General features: G+C 27.4%; 1 protein-coding gene across 1 annotated transcript in view; it reads right to left on the bottom strand.

Moving 5' to 3' along the window:
* Positions 1–17,765, bottom strand: part of LOC129963561 (uncharacterized) — a 62,282-nt gene that overhangs the window by 14,072 nt on the left and 30,445 nt on the right. The window contains exons 3-5 of the mRNA XM_056078021.1: positions 1,615–1,844; positions 466–580; positions 292–379 (exon numbers count right to left, since the gene is read on the bottom strand). Coding sequence (XP_055933996.1) covers positions 292–379; positions 466–580; positions 1,615–1,844 — 433 coding nt within the window. The remainder of the gene's footprint in view (positions 1–291; positions 380–465; positions 581–1,614; positions 1,845–17,765) is intronic.

Raw genomic sequence — 17,765 nt, forward strand, 5'->3', positions numbered from 1 at the left:
ATATATATATATATATATATATATATATATATATATATATATATATATATATATATATATATATATATATATATATAAAATTTATTGCTTACCATTTTGAGGAAATATAGAAATTTTTAATAACTATAATGTATTTTGCTACATTACACTGCAGAAATTTTCAAACCAAATAAAATATTCAAAATGATAAAAAAATAAGTATTATTGCACAACATATTTTGTGCACTTTCCAGATAATACAAATTTAAATAATTATTTGATTATGAAAGTATAACTGATATTTAATCTTACATGCTGATAATTTGTCCTTTTGTAAACTTGGGCTTCTCAGATGTTTCACAATGACCAATAGATAATTTCATCTTTAGATGACTAGCCACTGGGAATACAAATGTAAAAATTAAATTACAAAATCTGTAATGAATGTTTCTGATCTTTTAAAAGGAAATCACTTCTTTTACTTACAATTATCTGTAACATTTAGAACATCTTCATAAGTGCAAGTTGAAGGAATACATAAACCAATTCTATGCTTTAAAATATAATAATATGCCATAGTATCTTCATCTATATTCATTTCCTAAAGTAAAAATAAATCCAAAAGTGAAGAAAAAATTATAGTTTTTGAAACTATGCATATTATAAGAAAAAAATATACTCATTTCCATATTTCATTGTTTTGAATACATAGCTATAAAATATAGATAAAACATGTATTATTAATGATAAATTTTCTACACATGAAAATGAAAAAAAAAAGAGCTAAAATCAAAAAATGACAAAAGAAAAAAAAAAATCATGATAATATTAAGTAAAAATAGCAATATTTCCATTGCATTATTAATAAACTTAACTGTAATAATTTTTGTACCACATAATCAGAAGTCGTGTTTAAAAAAAAAAAAGACAATTGTTCATTTCAGAATCACAAAAATTGCACTTTTCAATAATTGTACTTCGCTAAGAGATGATAAGTAGAAAGCTTAGGGTTATTACATCTCATAATTCTGCAAATAACCTTAGTTAAACTGTTGCTAAATGTAAACATCTCCACTTTCCTCTAAACTTTTTTTTAAAAAAATAAAAGCCTTTCAATACAATTGCAAAAGTGAGGAGAGTTTCCAAATCTGAGAATTAAACAGTGTATATATAATATATATATATATATAACACGCAAATATTATCTTTTAAGATATATAAAAATCCGTATCATAGGTAAAAAATAATATAATTATATTATTCAAACGGTGATAAAAGAATTTGATAGAGAAAATTAGAATTCCATGATAATTCATACCACTGCAAGGGTGATTAAGAACAAATAAAATCCATTTGACAAAACTGTTAAGAGATTTTATAGTATTTTTCAGTTATCCTATACAAAAAAATAAGATGTTTTTTATTGCACAAAAAATTAGAATACAACTACTAAATTTCTTTTATTAGCTATGCCAAAAGGTTACTTGCAATAATTTTATTATGAAAAAATTTTAATACTATCAAATGACAATAAATAATTGATTTATTTAGTTTCATTATAAAAATGCCTATTCCTATACAGGAAAAGAAATCAAAATTTTTATATCTAAATGAAAATAATAATGTTCACTTTACCTGAAGGATTTTCTTAAGCTTTGGATACCTTTTAAAAGCATTATGAATAGTAAACTGACGTTCATTTTCAGGTAAAATGGGTTGAATATTTATCGAGCAATATTGGCCAATAAACTGAATTTGTGAACTTCTGTCAGGTGTTTCAATTGCAATACATTCATCATAAGAACCGAAAGTTGAGAAAGTACCAAAAAGAATTCCTTCAGGAATCTTACTTGATGCATCCATCACTAGGAGGAAAGGAAAAGAACAGTAAATAAAAACAAATAAAATTTAACATATTTCATTCTGTGTATTTATTTTTAGAAAAAAAATACTTTGATGTACATTTATATATATCTCCCAGTGTATACAATAATGATAATTAATGAGGATTTACTCAGATGTTTTTTTTTTATTATTAATTTATATTTATACAGAATAAAGGAAAAATTGAATGGTTTTTAAAAACCTCTAGTCTAATTTACATCATGCTCTCCAACTTTATAAATTCTTTCAACAGCAAATATTCTTATTATTTGATTTTGGAAATATATATATATGTGTGTGTATATATGTATATGTGTGTGTGTAATGATATCTCTAACTCTAAAATAAACCCTAATTAATTACCAAAGTTTTATCTTAATTTAATCCATATTAACTTCATTCTAAAATGTTTTCTTATTTCCTGTTCCAATTCCACCTTTTTTATTTAATTAATGCTACAAAAGCTCTGTAAAAATTCTAAAATCAGCAGTTCCTGTACTCCAAGTGAATAAAAAATTGTCAAGCTAAGAGAATTCTTTTTAAAAGATACTTAGATTTCCCTATCCAAAATCGACATTAGTACAGTAAATCTCATTCTATATAATCATTGGGGATAAATATTTCGGTCTTCTTCTGCTCTTGTATTGCTTGCAAACCGACACCAGTTTTGTCTATGCTTCTTGTACATAAATTATGCCTCCTGGGATGGAATAAATGTAAAGTTCAAAAATTCGAAGCGTCTTCTCTCTCTTCGACCATGAAACTGCTTAAAAATATATGTTTTACATTATATATGTATCATAATAAACAATTCACTTTATTCTTTCCCGACACATTTCACTTTCTAACTTGAGAAATGATTCAAGTAATACTGACTTGCTTCAACAAATAATAAGCCTATATTTTATTTCCATCTTTTAAACCTCAAAGCAATCAAGATATCACTTCAAGGCTGGAAGGTCGCAAGTTCAAAGCCCAATTCCAGTAAAACATCTACATTTCAAATAGGTCTAATATGTGGTAAAACCAAATTCATAGGCCGAATGTCCTTCTGTTGATATTATGCAGTTTACAGAAACAAGTACCAGCTCAGTTCCCATTACTAGACTGCAATTCAAAAATACATAAATTCCAAAATAGATTCTAAATAAGAAGTTAATATAATTAAATTAAACTAATTCAATTACTGAAAATTATTTTCTTAAAATTTCATGTTCCAAGGTATTCTTGATATTTCAAAGTTTCCTTTCCAGTCAAAAATTATAGTGAATATTCATCAAAACCTCATTTTTAAAAACAACTAAACATGTTTGAATCAATAATTGACAGCTTAGATTAAATTCTGATATACTGTATATTTCCAATGTAGCTATGATTAAAAGAGAACATATACCAAGTTAATTAAAAATCAATCAGTTTTTATTTCTTTGTAGAGAAAATCCAAGAAAAATATCTTAATTTTAGACCATAACCCTTTACTGCAGACTTACTTTCTCAGACTTTATCAAAAAAATTATAAATATTTTAATCTTAATAAACAAGTCCTATTGCATAGTTATTACATTATCTTAGAAATGAGTTTAAAAGCTTAGCAACAATATTATTTAAATATCACTTTTTACAAAAACGTAAAACAAATTCAATATATTATTAAAGGTATATAAATATATATGCTTTCCCTGTACATATTAAGAATGCTTTCCAAACCACAATTCTTATATTCAACAAAACAAATCCTTTTATGTCCAATACCCCTTACACATTTCATATTATATTGTAAAATTAAATACACTCACAATTTTATTACTAGTTATACGTTCAACTTTGATAATTTAGATTTTAACTACAAAATTTATCAATGTTTTATAGCAATACAAATTTAATATCTATACATGAGCCTCGAAGTAAAATATTTTCAGCAACAATCAACAAGTGCATACATCTTGATTCAAGATAACATGTTCCAGAAAAACAGTGTAAATTAAAAATTTTCTAAATTACAACTATAGGAAATAATATATAAAAATAAATTGTATATAAAAATTTCTCATAAAATTTAAAGGTCACCAATTAAATATGGAATGTGTAAGAAAAATTTTATACTATCAATGATATTCAAAACAATATGTACCTACAAGTATTTTTTTAAGTAAATTTTGCTATAAAATACCCAATCTATTCAAAATATATATCTAGAATCAAGATCGATTAATAATTGCAGAAGAATAAGCATTTCACCAGAGATTATTTCAATAACAACTTACTAATAAGAATTTTATATAGATATTTAAAGTTGAGTAATTTAATAAATTTCAAGGCAAATTAAATGATATCCACTAAGATTTAATTCAAAAGGTCAATAAAAAATATTCAATGAAAGTCGACAACAATATTTGTTCTTATATAAACTTGCAAGTGCAAAAGAAATTAATAAATCCATCAACACATAATGCAACAAACAATTTATTTGAAACTTAATACAATTCATTAATTCAACAAAACATCTGGCAACTTGTCCAATTAATAATTTATCGACAAGACATCTTGTCTTATCAATCAAATAATACGTTTTAACAAATATAAATTCAGTTTCTGGAATAAGAATTCTCACTATAAATCACAAAAAAAATGTACAGAAAAAAAAATGCACCTCAGTACATCAAAGTAATATGAGACACTGATGTTAACAAAACAGTAAAAACAATTACAAATAAATTATAAGTATTCATCTTAGAATAAACAACATTGTAATTACAATGTCTGCAATACTTGCAGTTATTAAAAAAATAGTCTCATCTTGGTACAAACTAAAAAGTCTAGATGCAGTAAACAGTTTTACTTTATCACAAATTACGTTACATCAAATTTTTTCTTAGCAAACCTATGATGCGAGTTTTCAACTATAGTCGATAATTTTTGTATTGCTTCTGCTTGCAAGTCGTGTTTCTTAATTAGTTTTTGTATCTTTTGCTTATCATAATTAAGAAGAAATTTATATGATGACCGTATTGTTCCAGACAAATGCAGAGTTCTTATTTCTAATCTAATTTTTCCAATTGAAGTCATCATAACTAAAGATGTACAGAGAATAGGATGGAACTGTCTACGCACTCTTAAAATAAAAATTCTTGTAACAGCATTATACATTTTAATTGAAAATCCAGCATGAATACTCGCCAAGCCAAAGTCGCCATGAAGTTCCTGAACAGAATCTAAAATGGCTTGTTTCAGCTCTTGTTCTCTAAGAGGCAGTTTCAGAACATTTTGATACCTATCGGTTACAATTTCAGCTAATATGTATCTGTATTTCACACGCACCATTATGGAAAGTTTTATTTCAATCTATACACACACACAAAAGTTAATCGGTAGTGGTCTTCTCCAGCTTTTCTCTAAGAAAACGATTTTCTTCTTCTAGTTGTTTTAAAACTAATTTAAGACTTCGTAATTCGTCTTGAAGTAAAGCAGTCTCTCTTGCATCAAAATTCACGACTCCAAGAGCGTTGGTTAAATAATTTAAGGGGTCGGCAGGCTTATTCTCTTTTTCATACAAATCCTTCATAACGCGAGTCAACACATCTAACATCCCACTGCTTTCAAGATATTTTCTGAATTCTTCTCTCTCGGAATCAATTGTCGGTGCTATTTGATTTTTATTTTGACATAAAGTTTGAATATCCGGCGACACTGACATAGTTGTAAAGTCTTACTACAAAAATACTATCCAAGTCAAATTTGTGTAAAAACAAGTTTAACCAAAAGTAAAATTATTTATCCTGTAATTCGTTACGACATTTCGAACACGTGCGAAAGGAATTTTCATTTCATTCGAATTTCCGGTTCGAAAATTATTTTTTTTTTAACATTGAGTGTTGAGATAATCATTTCCTGAATGAAATGTCAATTATTTTAATATAATTCTAAATTTATATACTGCACCTTTGTATTGAATTTCCTTAAAATAATCATAATTAATTACAAATAAATCCTAGATATAACAGTTATGTTTTTTATAAATATTATTTGAATTGAACAGCGAAATTGAATGTTTCATTTACCACTATGCCATTTTATGAAATATTCAATCAAGTATCATGCAAAAGAGAATTAAAAGCCATCATGCAATTTTATGATTATCCAAATCCAATTTCCATGTGAATATTTGCGGTAAATAACTAATTTGCTTAATGAATCATATGATAATTAGTCGCTCATTCACTCCTCCATAGCTTGCAGACTATAGTCAGCACTCCTCCATAGTCAGCAGAAATTTTTCTTTAGTCATCTCCGTATGTGAATACCGTCAACAGTTTCAGATAATGGAAATTTATTGTCTGGACTTGCCTTAAAAGGACCTAGACAGATTTAAATATTGAATAATCTGTTGTATCCGATGTTCTCTATAGTAAAAGCATTTTAATGGTTGAGGTTGAAATAACTGATTTTTTTTTCCATTCTTTTTTTTTTTTTTTTTGTGTGTGTGTGTGTGTGTGTGTGTGTGTGTGTGTGTGTGTGTGTGTGTGTGTGTGTGTGTGTGTGTGTGTGTGTGTGTGATAATTCAATTATACATCCAAATTTTACTTTTATTATTTATTGTTTCTTGTTAATTTTTAAACTTGGTATAATCTATTTAATACTATTTTTCGCTTAGAATAAAATCATTTATTGTCTTTCGTTTGGATTATTAAAGTCTAATTTAAATTATATTTAAAATTAGAGAATTCAAATATATTAAATTAAAACTATTTTTAGTATTTTATAAATATACTTTGTTATGTTAACATTAAAATGTAGAATAGAGAGACTTCTGAATGAAACAATGCCGACGAAATGAAACATAGACGTGTTTTTCCTATGAATTTATTTACATATAGTATAAAGTAATTAATAAATTTATCGGTTAATAATAGGCCAGTCCCTTCCAAGTTCTTTTAAGGAAAGTGAGAATAGGTTCGGAATCGATGAACAATAAAAGTAGTGATCATAACAGCAGAGATGAATATGATTGCGGACTTTTCTTTTTACCTGCCACATCTGAGGACATGATGAAATTGACTTCAGATCCAATGTGTGAAATGTTGTGCTGCCAGAAGATTAATGTGACGCAGGAAATTTATCGAACGACTCATCAAAATTAGTCTGGAATATTTGCTGTGGTAAAGTTGTTTGGGTAGGATGGCAAGTGTTTTGCTGAAAAACTCATTCAATTGTGGGCGGTAGAGAGTTTGAGATATCATATCTTTGTATGAATGACAGAAGGAAAACCTTTTACTTCCCAATACATTATGGGACTTTACTGAATAAACAAAATATCGTGTACATAACTGGAATACCATGCAATGAAAACAGTAGAAAATTCATCTTTTCTGATGAAATTGCAAAACTTATAAAAGATTTTGATATTTGTGAATTTTTAACTTTTCACTTTTGAATATTTTTGCACATCTTTCTTTACAATAAAACGTTGACATTTTGACATTAATAAGTAATTTTTTTTTCACAGTTAAACATTTTTTCTTACATTTTTAGGGATTTTGACTGGTTTTAACTCATTTGGTAAAATTGTCCCTTTTCCCAGGGTAATTGTGAAAACGCTGTTTTTTATTTTTTAACATGAAAATGTTTATTTAAACTGCTATATTCCTATAGAATCTATAGAAGCAATCAAGACAGATAGCTTGATGCATCTTTGAAGTATTCAGACATCATTACTTTACAAAACACTTGAAAGAAAAGAAAAATACGTCTAAGTTGCCCTAGTTTACTATACATTATATAACTTTTAATCTGAATGGAAATTTATTTTTAGTCTCATTTAAATTTAAAAGTAAGAAGTTATATATATAATTTTTAATTTAACTTTTCCTCTTATTTTTCGAAGAGAAATAAAGAAAGCAAAATACGGAAGTCAGAGGAAACTTTCGATTTTTATGTATTTATTAATTTATGAGAGAATAAACTTATGACTTTCTTTCAAAATTATGAACCAATTGAAAATAAATAAACTACTTCAGGAAGAAATGTTAGTTGAGCAGAAATAACTACTCATATTCTCCTAGAATGTCAACCTTAAAAAGGAACATTTCGAAAATAAGAAAAAGAAACATTTCAAATCTACAGTCAAACCTCTTTATCACGTTTTTGATTTATCGTGCTCACAGACAGACAAACATGATAGCAAATGTGCAGTTTTTGGATGATAGGATTCTAAAACGCATACATTTATCAAAAATCGAGGTCAAATTTTTTGACGATTGCAAAGATTTCTCATTGTAAACTTTATTACGATAAAGTGTAAACATAATCGTAATGAAAAATACAAAGAAAGTTTAAAATCTAAATTTATGTATTTCTTTATATATGACAATTAGAAAAGAACACTTCAAAACACTATTCTTAATTCTAAAAGAGTCTTGTTGCTATAGAAACTAATAGTACCTTCATTTAACGAATTCTTCGATATAAAAAGAATATTTAAGATAATGTTTTTGATTTTGATCGATTTGAAGTGAAAAAAAACATGTTTAGTATAATAAAAAACTTTCTTTCATATACCATTAACTCAACCACTTTTTGCATATTAATGTTTATAGGGTGATTTACTATCTGTAAATTAATTTGTGCTACATGTATGACGAAAAAATCCTCCAAGAAGCTCAACGAGAGAGATTTTGGATTAAAATATTTTACCAAATCTGGCATGACTTTACGCTTTTGGCAATAAGTGCTAATTAAGAAAGAATTTTATGTATATAAATTTGGATTGAAAAGTAATCAAAATGTTAATGTTTCTCCCCAATAACTTCGAAAAATATTATTGCAAGAAAATCATTTTCAGATTATTTTAAATAATTACAATGAAGAAATTTAAATTCTTATTTTCAGTCATACTAATTTTATTTCGATGCAGTTTTGCAAACTTTTAATATTTTATATGTTGAATTTATAATCATCTTACGGTTTAAATCAAATATTTTTTTGAGTGTACATAATCACTTCTATATAGTTTAGTTTAGTCATATTAACGTCCCGTTTTTAAAGCAACACTAGGGCTATTTTGGGACGGACCTCGTAATTTTAAACCACGGTCAGATGGCAGGGACGACATCTGATCTGGCACACTCCTCTCCAAATTTCCACACTTTACCAGCGGGAGAACGTTTGACCCCAACGGATTTAGCGTGCACCAGACCCACTTACACGAAGCTTCTTCGATGGAACCGGATCTCGAACCTGAAGCCCTCCGGTTCCCAAGCTAAGACCTTACCACTAGGCCACAGCGACCTCTGCTATATAATTAAGCCAAATTATAAAGATGAAATAAAGACAGATGAATAGAGCTTAAAACATTAATATGTTACGATATTTCAAATTAGAGATTTAAATTTCTTTAATTAATATATCTTATTTTGTTTTTTTGGAATTGCTCAAAATTTGAAGATTACTATTTCTATCCAAAAAGCGTAAAAAAGCTGAAAAAGAGAAAAGGAATTTATGGGTAAATTGATTTGAAAAAAGGAAAGTTTATTATGCATTTACAGTTTTGATGCTAAATCTGTATACCAAATTTCATCCTCATAGCTCTTTTCAAATTTGAGGTATCATGCATATATTCATACCGGCAGATAGACAAATTTCTTTCGTATTTTGAAAAAATATATTTTAAGACCACATACCGAACTTCATTGTTTTAGCCTAATGCTCTTTAGAATTATCTCTTTATAATTAGCACACACAGACATTACTCTAAAAATGTGCCTTTTGAACTTAGAGAAGTTCGTAACATGGAGATTCGACAAAATCTTGAGGTCGACCATTGACGAGATTTTGACTATTGCAATGCTTTCTCTTTGTATCCTTCATATACGAAAATGCTTAAATATAGTCCGCAATTTTTACTCCATTGTTTTGCTTTAAAGAAACACGTGATAATTGTTTCCCAATTACACCGAAACACTGAATTCCTATATTTCAAACATTAAATATTTTGCTTATCCATGCCGCCAAGTATTTCAGTTCCCCTCCCCGCGCTCTCTAGTAGGTTAGGCAAGATGCGATTTCATTCGTGTCTGGACCATTTTCAAACAATTGACACTCTACGTTTTGAGTTTCTACCACCAACGGTTTAAAGTCCTACTTAGAAATCATTGTTATCTACTAAGCATGAAATATGGCGACAAAAAAAAATTTAAATAAATTGTTGCAGTTAATTTAGCCGATAAAATCGTTTTTCATTCTGATGAAAATTGATGTTTTCATTTGCCCTCGTGACCTATGATAATATTTACACAGTCTTTATGTGTGTGTGTGTGTGTGTGTGCTGGAAAGTACTGCTTTAAAGAATTCTTATAAAAAATTCATATGGTTAAGGAAATATTTTCCCATTAAAATTCCTACGTTCATTTCAAAGAAAATATTCTCATTTTTTACTTTTAAGCAGTTGTGCCAAATAGTAAGAAAAGAAAATATTTAATTACATAATTTTGGCAATAAGCTCTTAGACTTGCGCAATCAATAGAAGAAAAAGACTCTGAAACAGTAATTTCCCTGGCCTTATTATGCCATCCAAAACAAGCACTTCTTAACTGTTCAGCTGAGAAAATAATGGCTTAAATGCTCAGAAAATTTTTATTCTAGTTTGAAGTTAGATTATCTAAACAATACGCGTCTCAAAATGGGGTTTTAACACCTTTAGCCTGAAAGTTGTTACAATCCTCTTAACTTTGAAATTATGTTGGTTCATAATCAATGGATTCTGTACTTAAATGAATTCCGTTTAGCAGCTTAATAAGAATTACAAACAAAAAATTTAAAAAAGCTTAATAGTTTGCTGCCCTTGAATTTCTCAGTTTTAAAGACTGTATTTTAATATGAAATAAAGTAGATTGAAACAATTCTCAATTAAACAAAAAAAAAAGTAAATTAAAGGAGATTTGAGCTTCTATTCCGAAACATTGTGGCATGATAATATTTTAAACTTGCTTTATCTCTCTTTATCATATTTTTAACTAGCCGCTTGTAATGATCAACTTCTTCACTCGGAATTTTGGCTTTCCTGGCTATCAAACCATTATTTTGGAATTAATTTATTTAACATTTCTTCATGCTCTTTGGTAAGACTAAAAAATATGAATTTAAAGATATCAGTTTACTACAGATTATTGAGCGAATAATTAAATAAAATGTATTTACTACGCAATAAAATCAGAAAGGATTCTATTTTGGAGTTAATGCCTAAAGAAAGTAATTTTTTTAAACCTTGTTTTGTAACACTGACAAAGACGTGAAATGTTTGATGGAACAAAAAAATTCCATCTTAATTATAAAAACACTGGTTCATATTTTGCATCAAATTGAATTAAAAAAATTTATTAAAATTATAGGAAAATTATATCGAAGTGATACTGATACTATTTAAGGGGTAATGTTTTGAGAATTAAGAAATAATTTTAATAATATTTTCATAGGATACAGCTGAAAAAATAGCAAACACTTAATAAGTTTTATTGATTTAGATTTTATTTAATTTTTGGATTTGAAGTATTGTCAATGATCTTATTCTCGTCTTAAAATGCGCGTATCACGCATTTCAAGATCGGACAGAAACTGTAAAAAAGACTTGCAAATAAATATTTATCTTTGTATAGAGAGAAATGTGTCTTTTATTATACTGCAGCAATAGCATGCACACAATAAATGCATTTAAAATCGTACTGAAGTATAGATCCAGGAATTAAAACAATATGTAAAATACTGTAAATACAACATTTAAAATATTGTTTTAAAAAATAAGCGTTATTTTATTAGAGAAAAAGTGTGTGGAATTAAAATTAATATCCCCCAAAAGTCTTCTTTTTTTGGGGGGGGGAGAAAGGGGTGGAATATTTTTCGGATAAAGATTAACTCTGAGGTTATGGAGATTTATTTATTTTTTTATTAACTTTTTGATTAAGAATCTAATTAAAATTTCAAAAACGCCTGTTTAGTAACACCTAATCCGAAACAAGTAATTACTTTCCAAATTTGGTTGCTCTAAGACCAAACGTCTGCTCTGTAAATCACATCATGATTTTTTTTTTTTTTTTTTTTGCAACACATGCATATTGCGTAAAATAGTTTAGAGAAAGTAAGCTAGCTTATAAATATTATCTCATTAAAAGTGGTACTTCTTGTAAATTAAGTTTTAATTCTTTTTTAATTTTTACTTTTCTTCGTAAGATGTTTATTATCGTGCATTATTGAACTAATGTAAGCTAAGACTTTTCTCAATACATCGTATCGAATTTTTATAGGATGTTATCAAATTCTGTACTTTCTTTAGTTGAAATGCTTAAAAAAGCCTATGAAATTGTCTTAATATAATATAAATCTATTTTTCGTTTGTATGGGGGGGGAGAAAGATTAATTATACGAAGAAACATATAAAATTACTAATTTCTGAGAGAGATTTTTCCCCCCTTATTTTTAGAAAATAACGATATTATAGAAATAACTTTCTTTATTGTAAATGCTCATTCATTAATTATTAAAATTTATAATTTTTATTTTTGTTTAATTGATAATGCAAATATGAGAAGGCATTTTATTTTATAATAAAAATATCTATAAAATCGTTACTCTTCGTTTCAAAAATCTGCGTCTATAATTTTTGGATGATTTTATATCATATAAGGCCATACGAATTAAACCTTAAACACTTCTATAGGCATTACATTCTTCAAAGTTCCCTTTTTCATCTTTAATGTTCCAAATCAATTTTTTAATTATTAATATTCTCTTAATCTTTATCCATACAAATTTTAAGTAGCAATTATTATAACAAACTGAGATAAAAAAAATTAATTGCGGACCACTTGGTTTCAACATTTCGCAAGAAAACGATAATAATTGTTAAATTTCAAATGTAAAAGTAAGTATATTTTTAAAAAAATAACAAACAAAGTTTCAAAATTTTTTTTAACACAATCTAAATACCCTAATACGAATTTTATTATTAATGTTAAGTTAAACAACTGGAAAAAAAAGCCCACCTGGGCAACAAATAGTTATAAACATAAATAAGCGAATAATGTTTTTAAAAATAATGCTTTGAAATTAATTAATTTTAATTTGAGTAAGTTCGAGTAAATGATCCTTATAGATTAAATGGCAATATCAATCTAAATTATCTTGAATATAATCTTAAAGAAAGCGGTAACGAGGTGTGGAAAGCTCGGCAAAGAGCAGTTGTTTACTTGCAGTTGTTGACTATTAATTCAGCTATGGGTACTTAATTCTGGAGTCGATTTACTGGAGTTTGGATACGATGGAGGAAACATGAAAAATGTTTTTTCGTTGTTCTTTGATAGGCGTATTTTTCATTAAACCAATCCTTTCTGATCCTGATATATATTTCCTTTCTGAATTGAGCTATTTTGTTTTAGTTCCAAACTTGCGCAACATTTTTATATATTGATTAATAAAAAGCACAAATCTTCTTTTCTCCCTCCCTTCACCCACCCAGTCTTTAAAAACCGACTTGTATATAAAATTCGAAGATGTAAAAAAAAAAAAAAAATAATAAAAAAAATAAAGTTGTTGAAACCGGAAAAAAAAAGGATTGAAATTTATTATTATTTTTTATTTCGTTCGTTTTCAAATATCAAAGACTTTATTGCGGGATTTTTAAAGATTTTATTTAACTGGATTTTCATTCCTTTTGATAAGCCAGTTCTATTATATTTTTTTATCATAATTAAACTTTTGTTCTATCTGGAGAAGAAAATCTGCTATTAATTTTTTTAAAATAAGCTTCTATTTTAAAGTATATTTTTATAAGATAGTTTTATTAAATAAATAACTCATAACTACAATTTTGATTTAAAAAAAGTGAATGAACTATATGAATATCTATAGCATCAAATATTGTTCTCTTTATATTAAAGAACATTCCAATATATAATAGTGCAAGTAATTTTTTTACTTTTCTTTTTGTATGAAACATGATAGCGATATGAAAGTACGATGGACAAGAGTATCGAAATATCCATAATAGAAATCTTATTTCTAATATTCATGCTTTTAGGAGTCACTGAACTTATATAAAATGCGAATTCCAAAACAAGAGCCATAAAAAGATTCGTTGATTAACAATAAAAAAAAAAAACTGGGAGCTTTTCAAAGTAGGTTTACAAATCGAGAGTAGCTTTATTAGTGAATTTAATTTAGAGGAATTTCAAAATGTTGTCTGTCAATGACCGTTTTCAAAAAGTTAATTTATCTTGAACAGTTGGAGAGAAATTTCTAACTTTTCCTATCATTAGACGAACATGTCCATCAAGGAACATTGCATTCATCGTCAATTTATTTTTTCGCAAATGAGTTCGCAATGCACATCATATTATTGTTCCTGCTTCAGTTACAAAGATAATCAATCGTTCTGCACAGCTGCCGACGAACTCGTGCCAATCATCAATCAACCATAAATCAAATCGGAAAAAGAACAGAACAGCAGAATTATTCTTTTTTCTTTAAAAAAGAAAAAAAGGCAATTGGATAAATAAACAAAATCGAAACTTTGACTCAATTTTTTTTATCCCTTTCAAAATCATTAAAAACACGGCATACCACACAGAAGTGAATAAAAAGAAGAGTTCTAAATGGGTCATGAAAATGAGATGGTAGAAAACACTTTTTTATATGCACCAACAGAAAAAGATTTGAGCTTGCTGCAGGCAGAGAAACCTTGAAAGGAATGGGCTCGGGCTACTGACATTTAGAACTAATTTGTTGCAAATGGTTGTTAGTAATCCACCAGGTGGGTCATCGCGTCAGAAACGCTTCAGTTGTTACCTTAGGCAGAGGATTTAGTATAAAGAAGGAGGGAAAAAAAAAAAAAAAAAGGAAGGAGGCTTCTGTCTTTGGAGTAATGTTGACATAATAACCGGGTACAGAACGATCCAGATTTCAAGATTAAATTCAACTGAAAAATAATTTCTTGTTCTTCTTCTGTGTGTTTTGGAATCATAGATTAAGAATTAAGCATCCTATATGACTGCTAAAGCAGAATCTATTTATAGGACAATAAAATATTAATAATCCATGACTTAAGAACTTTTATAGGAAAATTAAGCTAATATGAATATTTATATTCAAAAAATGCACGTGCTATTCTTTTTATGTTCTATTATTTCTAGGGATTAGCTGTTTTACAACCGGTTTGAGAATTATTAGATATGCATAAAATATGAATTTTATTGCAATAAAAGTTTCTCTTACTGTGACATTATCTTGGATTATATGGAATTTTTATAATCAGGAATCTAAAACGGTAAGTCTGTCACCAAAAGTTCTTTATACATAAATGAAATACGCGAAGTTAAGCTCTGAAAAATTTAAATTTGATGGAATAATGTAAACTTTATATGTCCTGAATATATCTCTCAAATGCATGAATTAAATAAATGATATGAATAAAATTTTCATATAATAAAAATAGAGCATAATGTATATATCTTTAAATTGATCGTTTGAACCTTCGATTTTGAATATTAATATACAGCAAGTGAATATCAGCAAATTTAAAATACTTTTGAAATTTCAGCGAAAAACGTCGTTTTACACCAATAGAAGATATTGTCAACTGCTTCGAACACTTCTCTTTACCAAAAGAGACATTTTTTTTACTACTCATTATAATTTGGCTAGGTGTTCCCCAAGGAAGTTGCATATCTTTTCCTGTTGAAGAATTTTATCTTAATATAAATAAGTCATTGTGGTTATATATATATATATATATATATATATATATATATATATATATATATATATATATGCTTGCATATTCCACATTTCTAAAACAATTGGGTCAATTCTACCAAATTTTGTGTGTGTATTATGTCGGACAAGAGAGAGTGTACCATCAATTTTTCTAAGTTTAAAATTTATTAAATATTCAGTTAATTTGAAACTAACCAAAATTTTTCCTTTTCCATAATAGCTTCAAAAGGAAATCATTCCAAGAAATAATTTTAAACTATCTGGAAATTAAAAATTTTATCATTTTAGTGATACTAGTTTCTTTCCTTTTCAATATTTCTTTTAATTGTTGTTAATAAAATAAAATAAAATAAACTAAGTACCTTAAAATTATTATTAATTATGAATTACTCTACTACTATTGATTAAAATCATTGATTACAGATGATTGGCATGAATCTAGCGCTTATTTGGAGCATTCTATCCGAATCTATTTGGAGAATAAGTGTTTTGACGGCTTTTTGCAGATAGATTCACACCAAAATTTGACACAAAACTACAATTGTAGCGGCAAACAACAACGAATTTCCTTGATTTAAATCATTGCGTTTATGGGTTGTCGCGTTTACATGCATGAGAGTAAACGGACCGATAGATGGTCAACCGCTTGACAGATTTAGTTTAAAATTTAATACACATCTCTATTTTAGATGCTAAACCTGTGTACCAAATACTATTTAAATAGCTATTTTGTATTTTGTAATTATTGATCCTATTTGTACCCAAACAGCTGGGTAAACAGACTTCTTCTAAACATTTGATAGAAATCTACAAATTTGTTGAAAAGATCGTATTTGAAATTTCATTTTCTATCTCAAAACTTTTTAGAGGTATTTTTGTAACAAACAGACTGATTGACAGACAGCTATAATACCAGAAATATGTTTTTCGGACTCAGAGACTGCCAAAACGAAGAGTTAAATTAAAATCTGGAGTTTGAATTTTTTTGACGATTATAATATATTCTCTATACGGAGTAGACGATAAAGTAAAAATAAAATATAACTTATTGAAGCAACCATATGCAATGCTTATATTGCTATCTAATAATTCAGTGCTTATTGAAAAATAAATAATATCAAGGTACAAATATTAATAAAAATAATATACAAATCTAGGCTTGTAACAAAGATTATACTATTGAAAAGCTTCAATATTTCTAGAAAATGCCAAAAGTTTGTATTAATTGGCAAGAATGAAAATTTATTTATGCATTTTAAATTTATTTGAAGAAATAAAATATCGTTTGCAAATATTCTTCTTTCGATTAATTCTAAAAAATAGCATTTTATAATAGGAAGTACGAATTTATCATTGATTTTTCGTTTATATTGGAAGAAAAAAAATCGTCTGCTTTTCTTAATTAATATTGTTGTTAAGATCTTATCTGTTGCCTAATAAATATTTCAACTGGTGTAAATGGAAATGGATATATTCGACGATCTTTTTCTGGCAATCAATCGATAAATAAAAGTACCCATACTGGGTTAAAGCCATGATGATTGTCTTTTATTATTACAGGAATTTTACTTTTTCATGTACGTAGTATGGAGAAAGTATAGTAATCGTCAAAAAATTCGAACTTGAGATTTTGACGAATCTTCATGTTTCAGATCTCCCTAAGTTCGAAAAACACATTTTTGAAATATGTCTATCTGTCGGGAAATGTCTGTTAGTGAAAAGATAACTCAAAAACGCTGTGAGTAAAATGGACGAAAATTTGTATACTCTCGTTACATCAAATTTGCAGATTTCTATAAAATTCTGAGCAAAATCCGTTCAGAGGAAGTCTGTCCGTCCGACTGTTTGAATATAATTTAACACGATAACTACAGAACGAAGTAAGCTAGGCTAATAAAATTTGGTACACAGATTTAACATTTATACTGTAGACACCTATCAATTTTTGAACTAAATCCAATTAGGGATTGACCGTCTGTCGGTCTGTACTTTCAGAAACATATAAAGGTAGTAACTCAAAATTGCAATGACTTAAATATATCAAATTTTATATCTGGTTTTGTGATTATAAGTGTAGTTCTGTGGCGAATTTTGAATTCAATCGGAAGGGAAAAACGCGTCTGAAGCACAGATTCGATTTTTGA

This window comes from Argiope bruennichi, chromosome 3 (genome assembly GCF_947563725.1).
Source record: "Argiope bruennichi chromosome 3, qqArgBrue1.1, whole genome shotgun sequence".
NCBI lineage: Eukaryota > Metazoa > Arthropoda > Arachnida > Araneae > Araneidae > Argiope > Argiope bruennichi.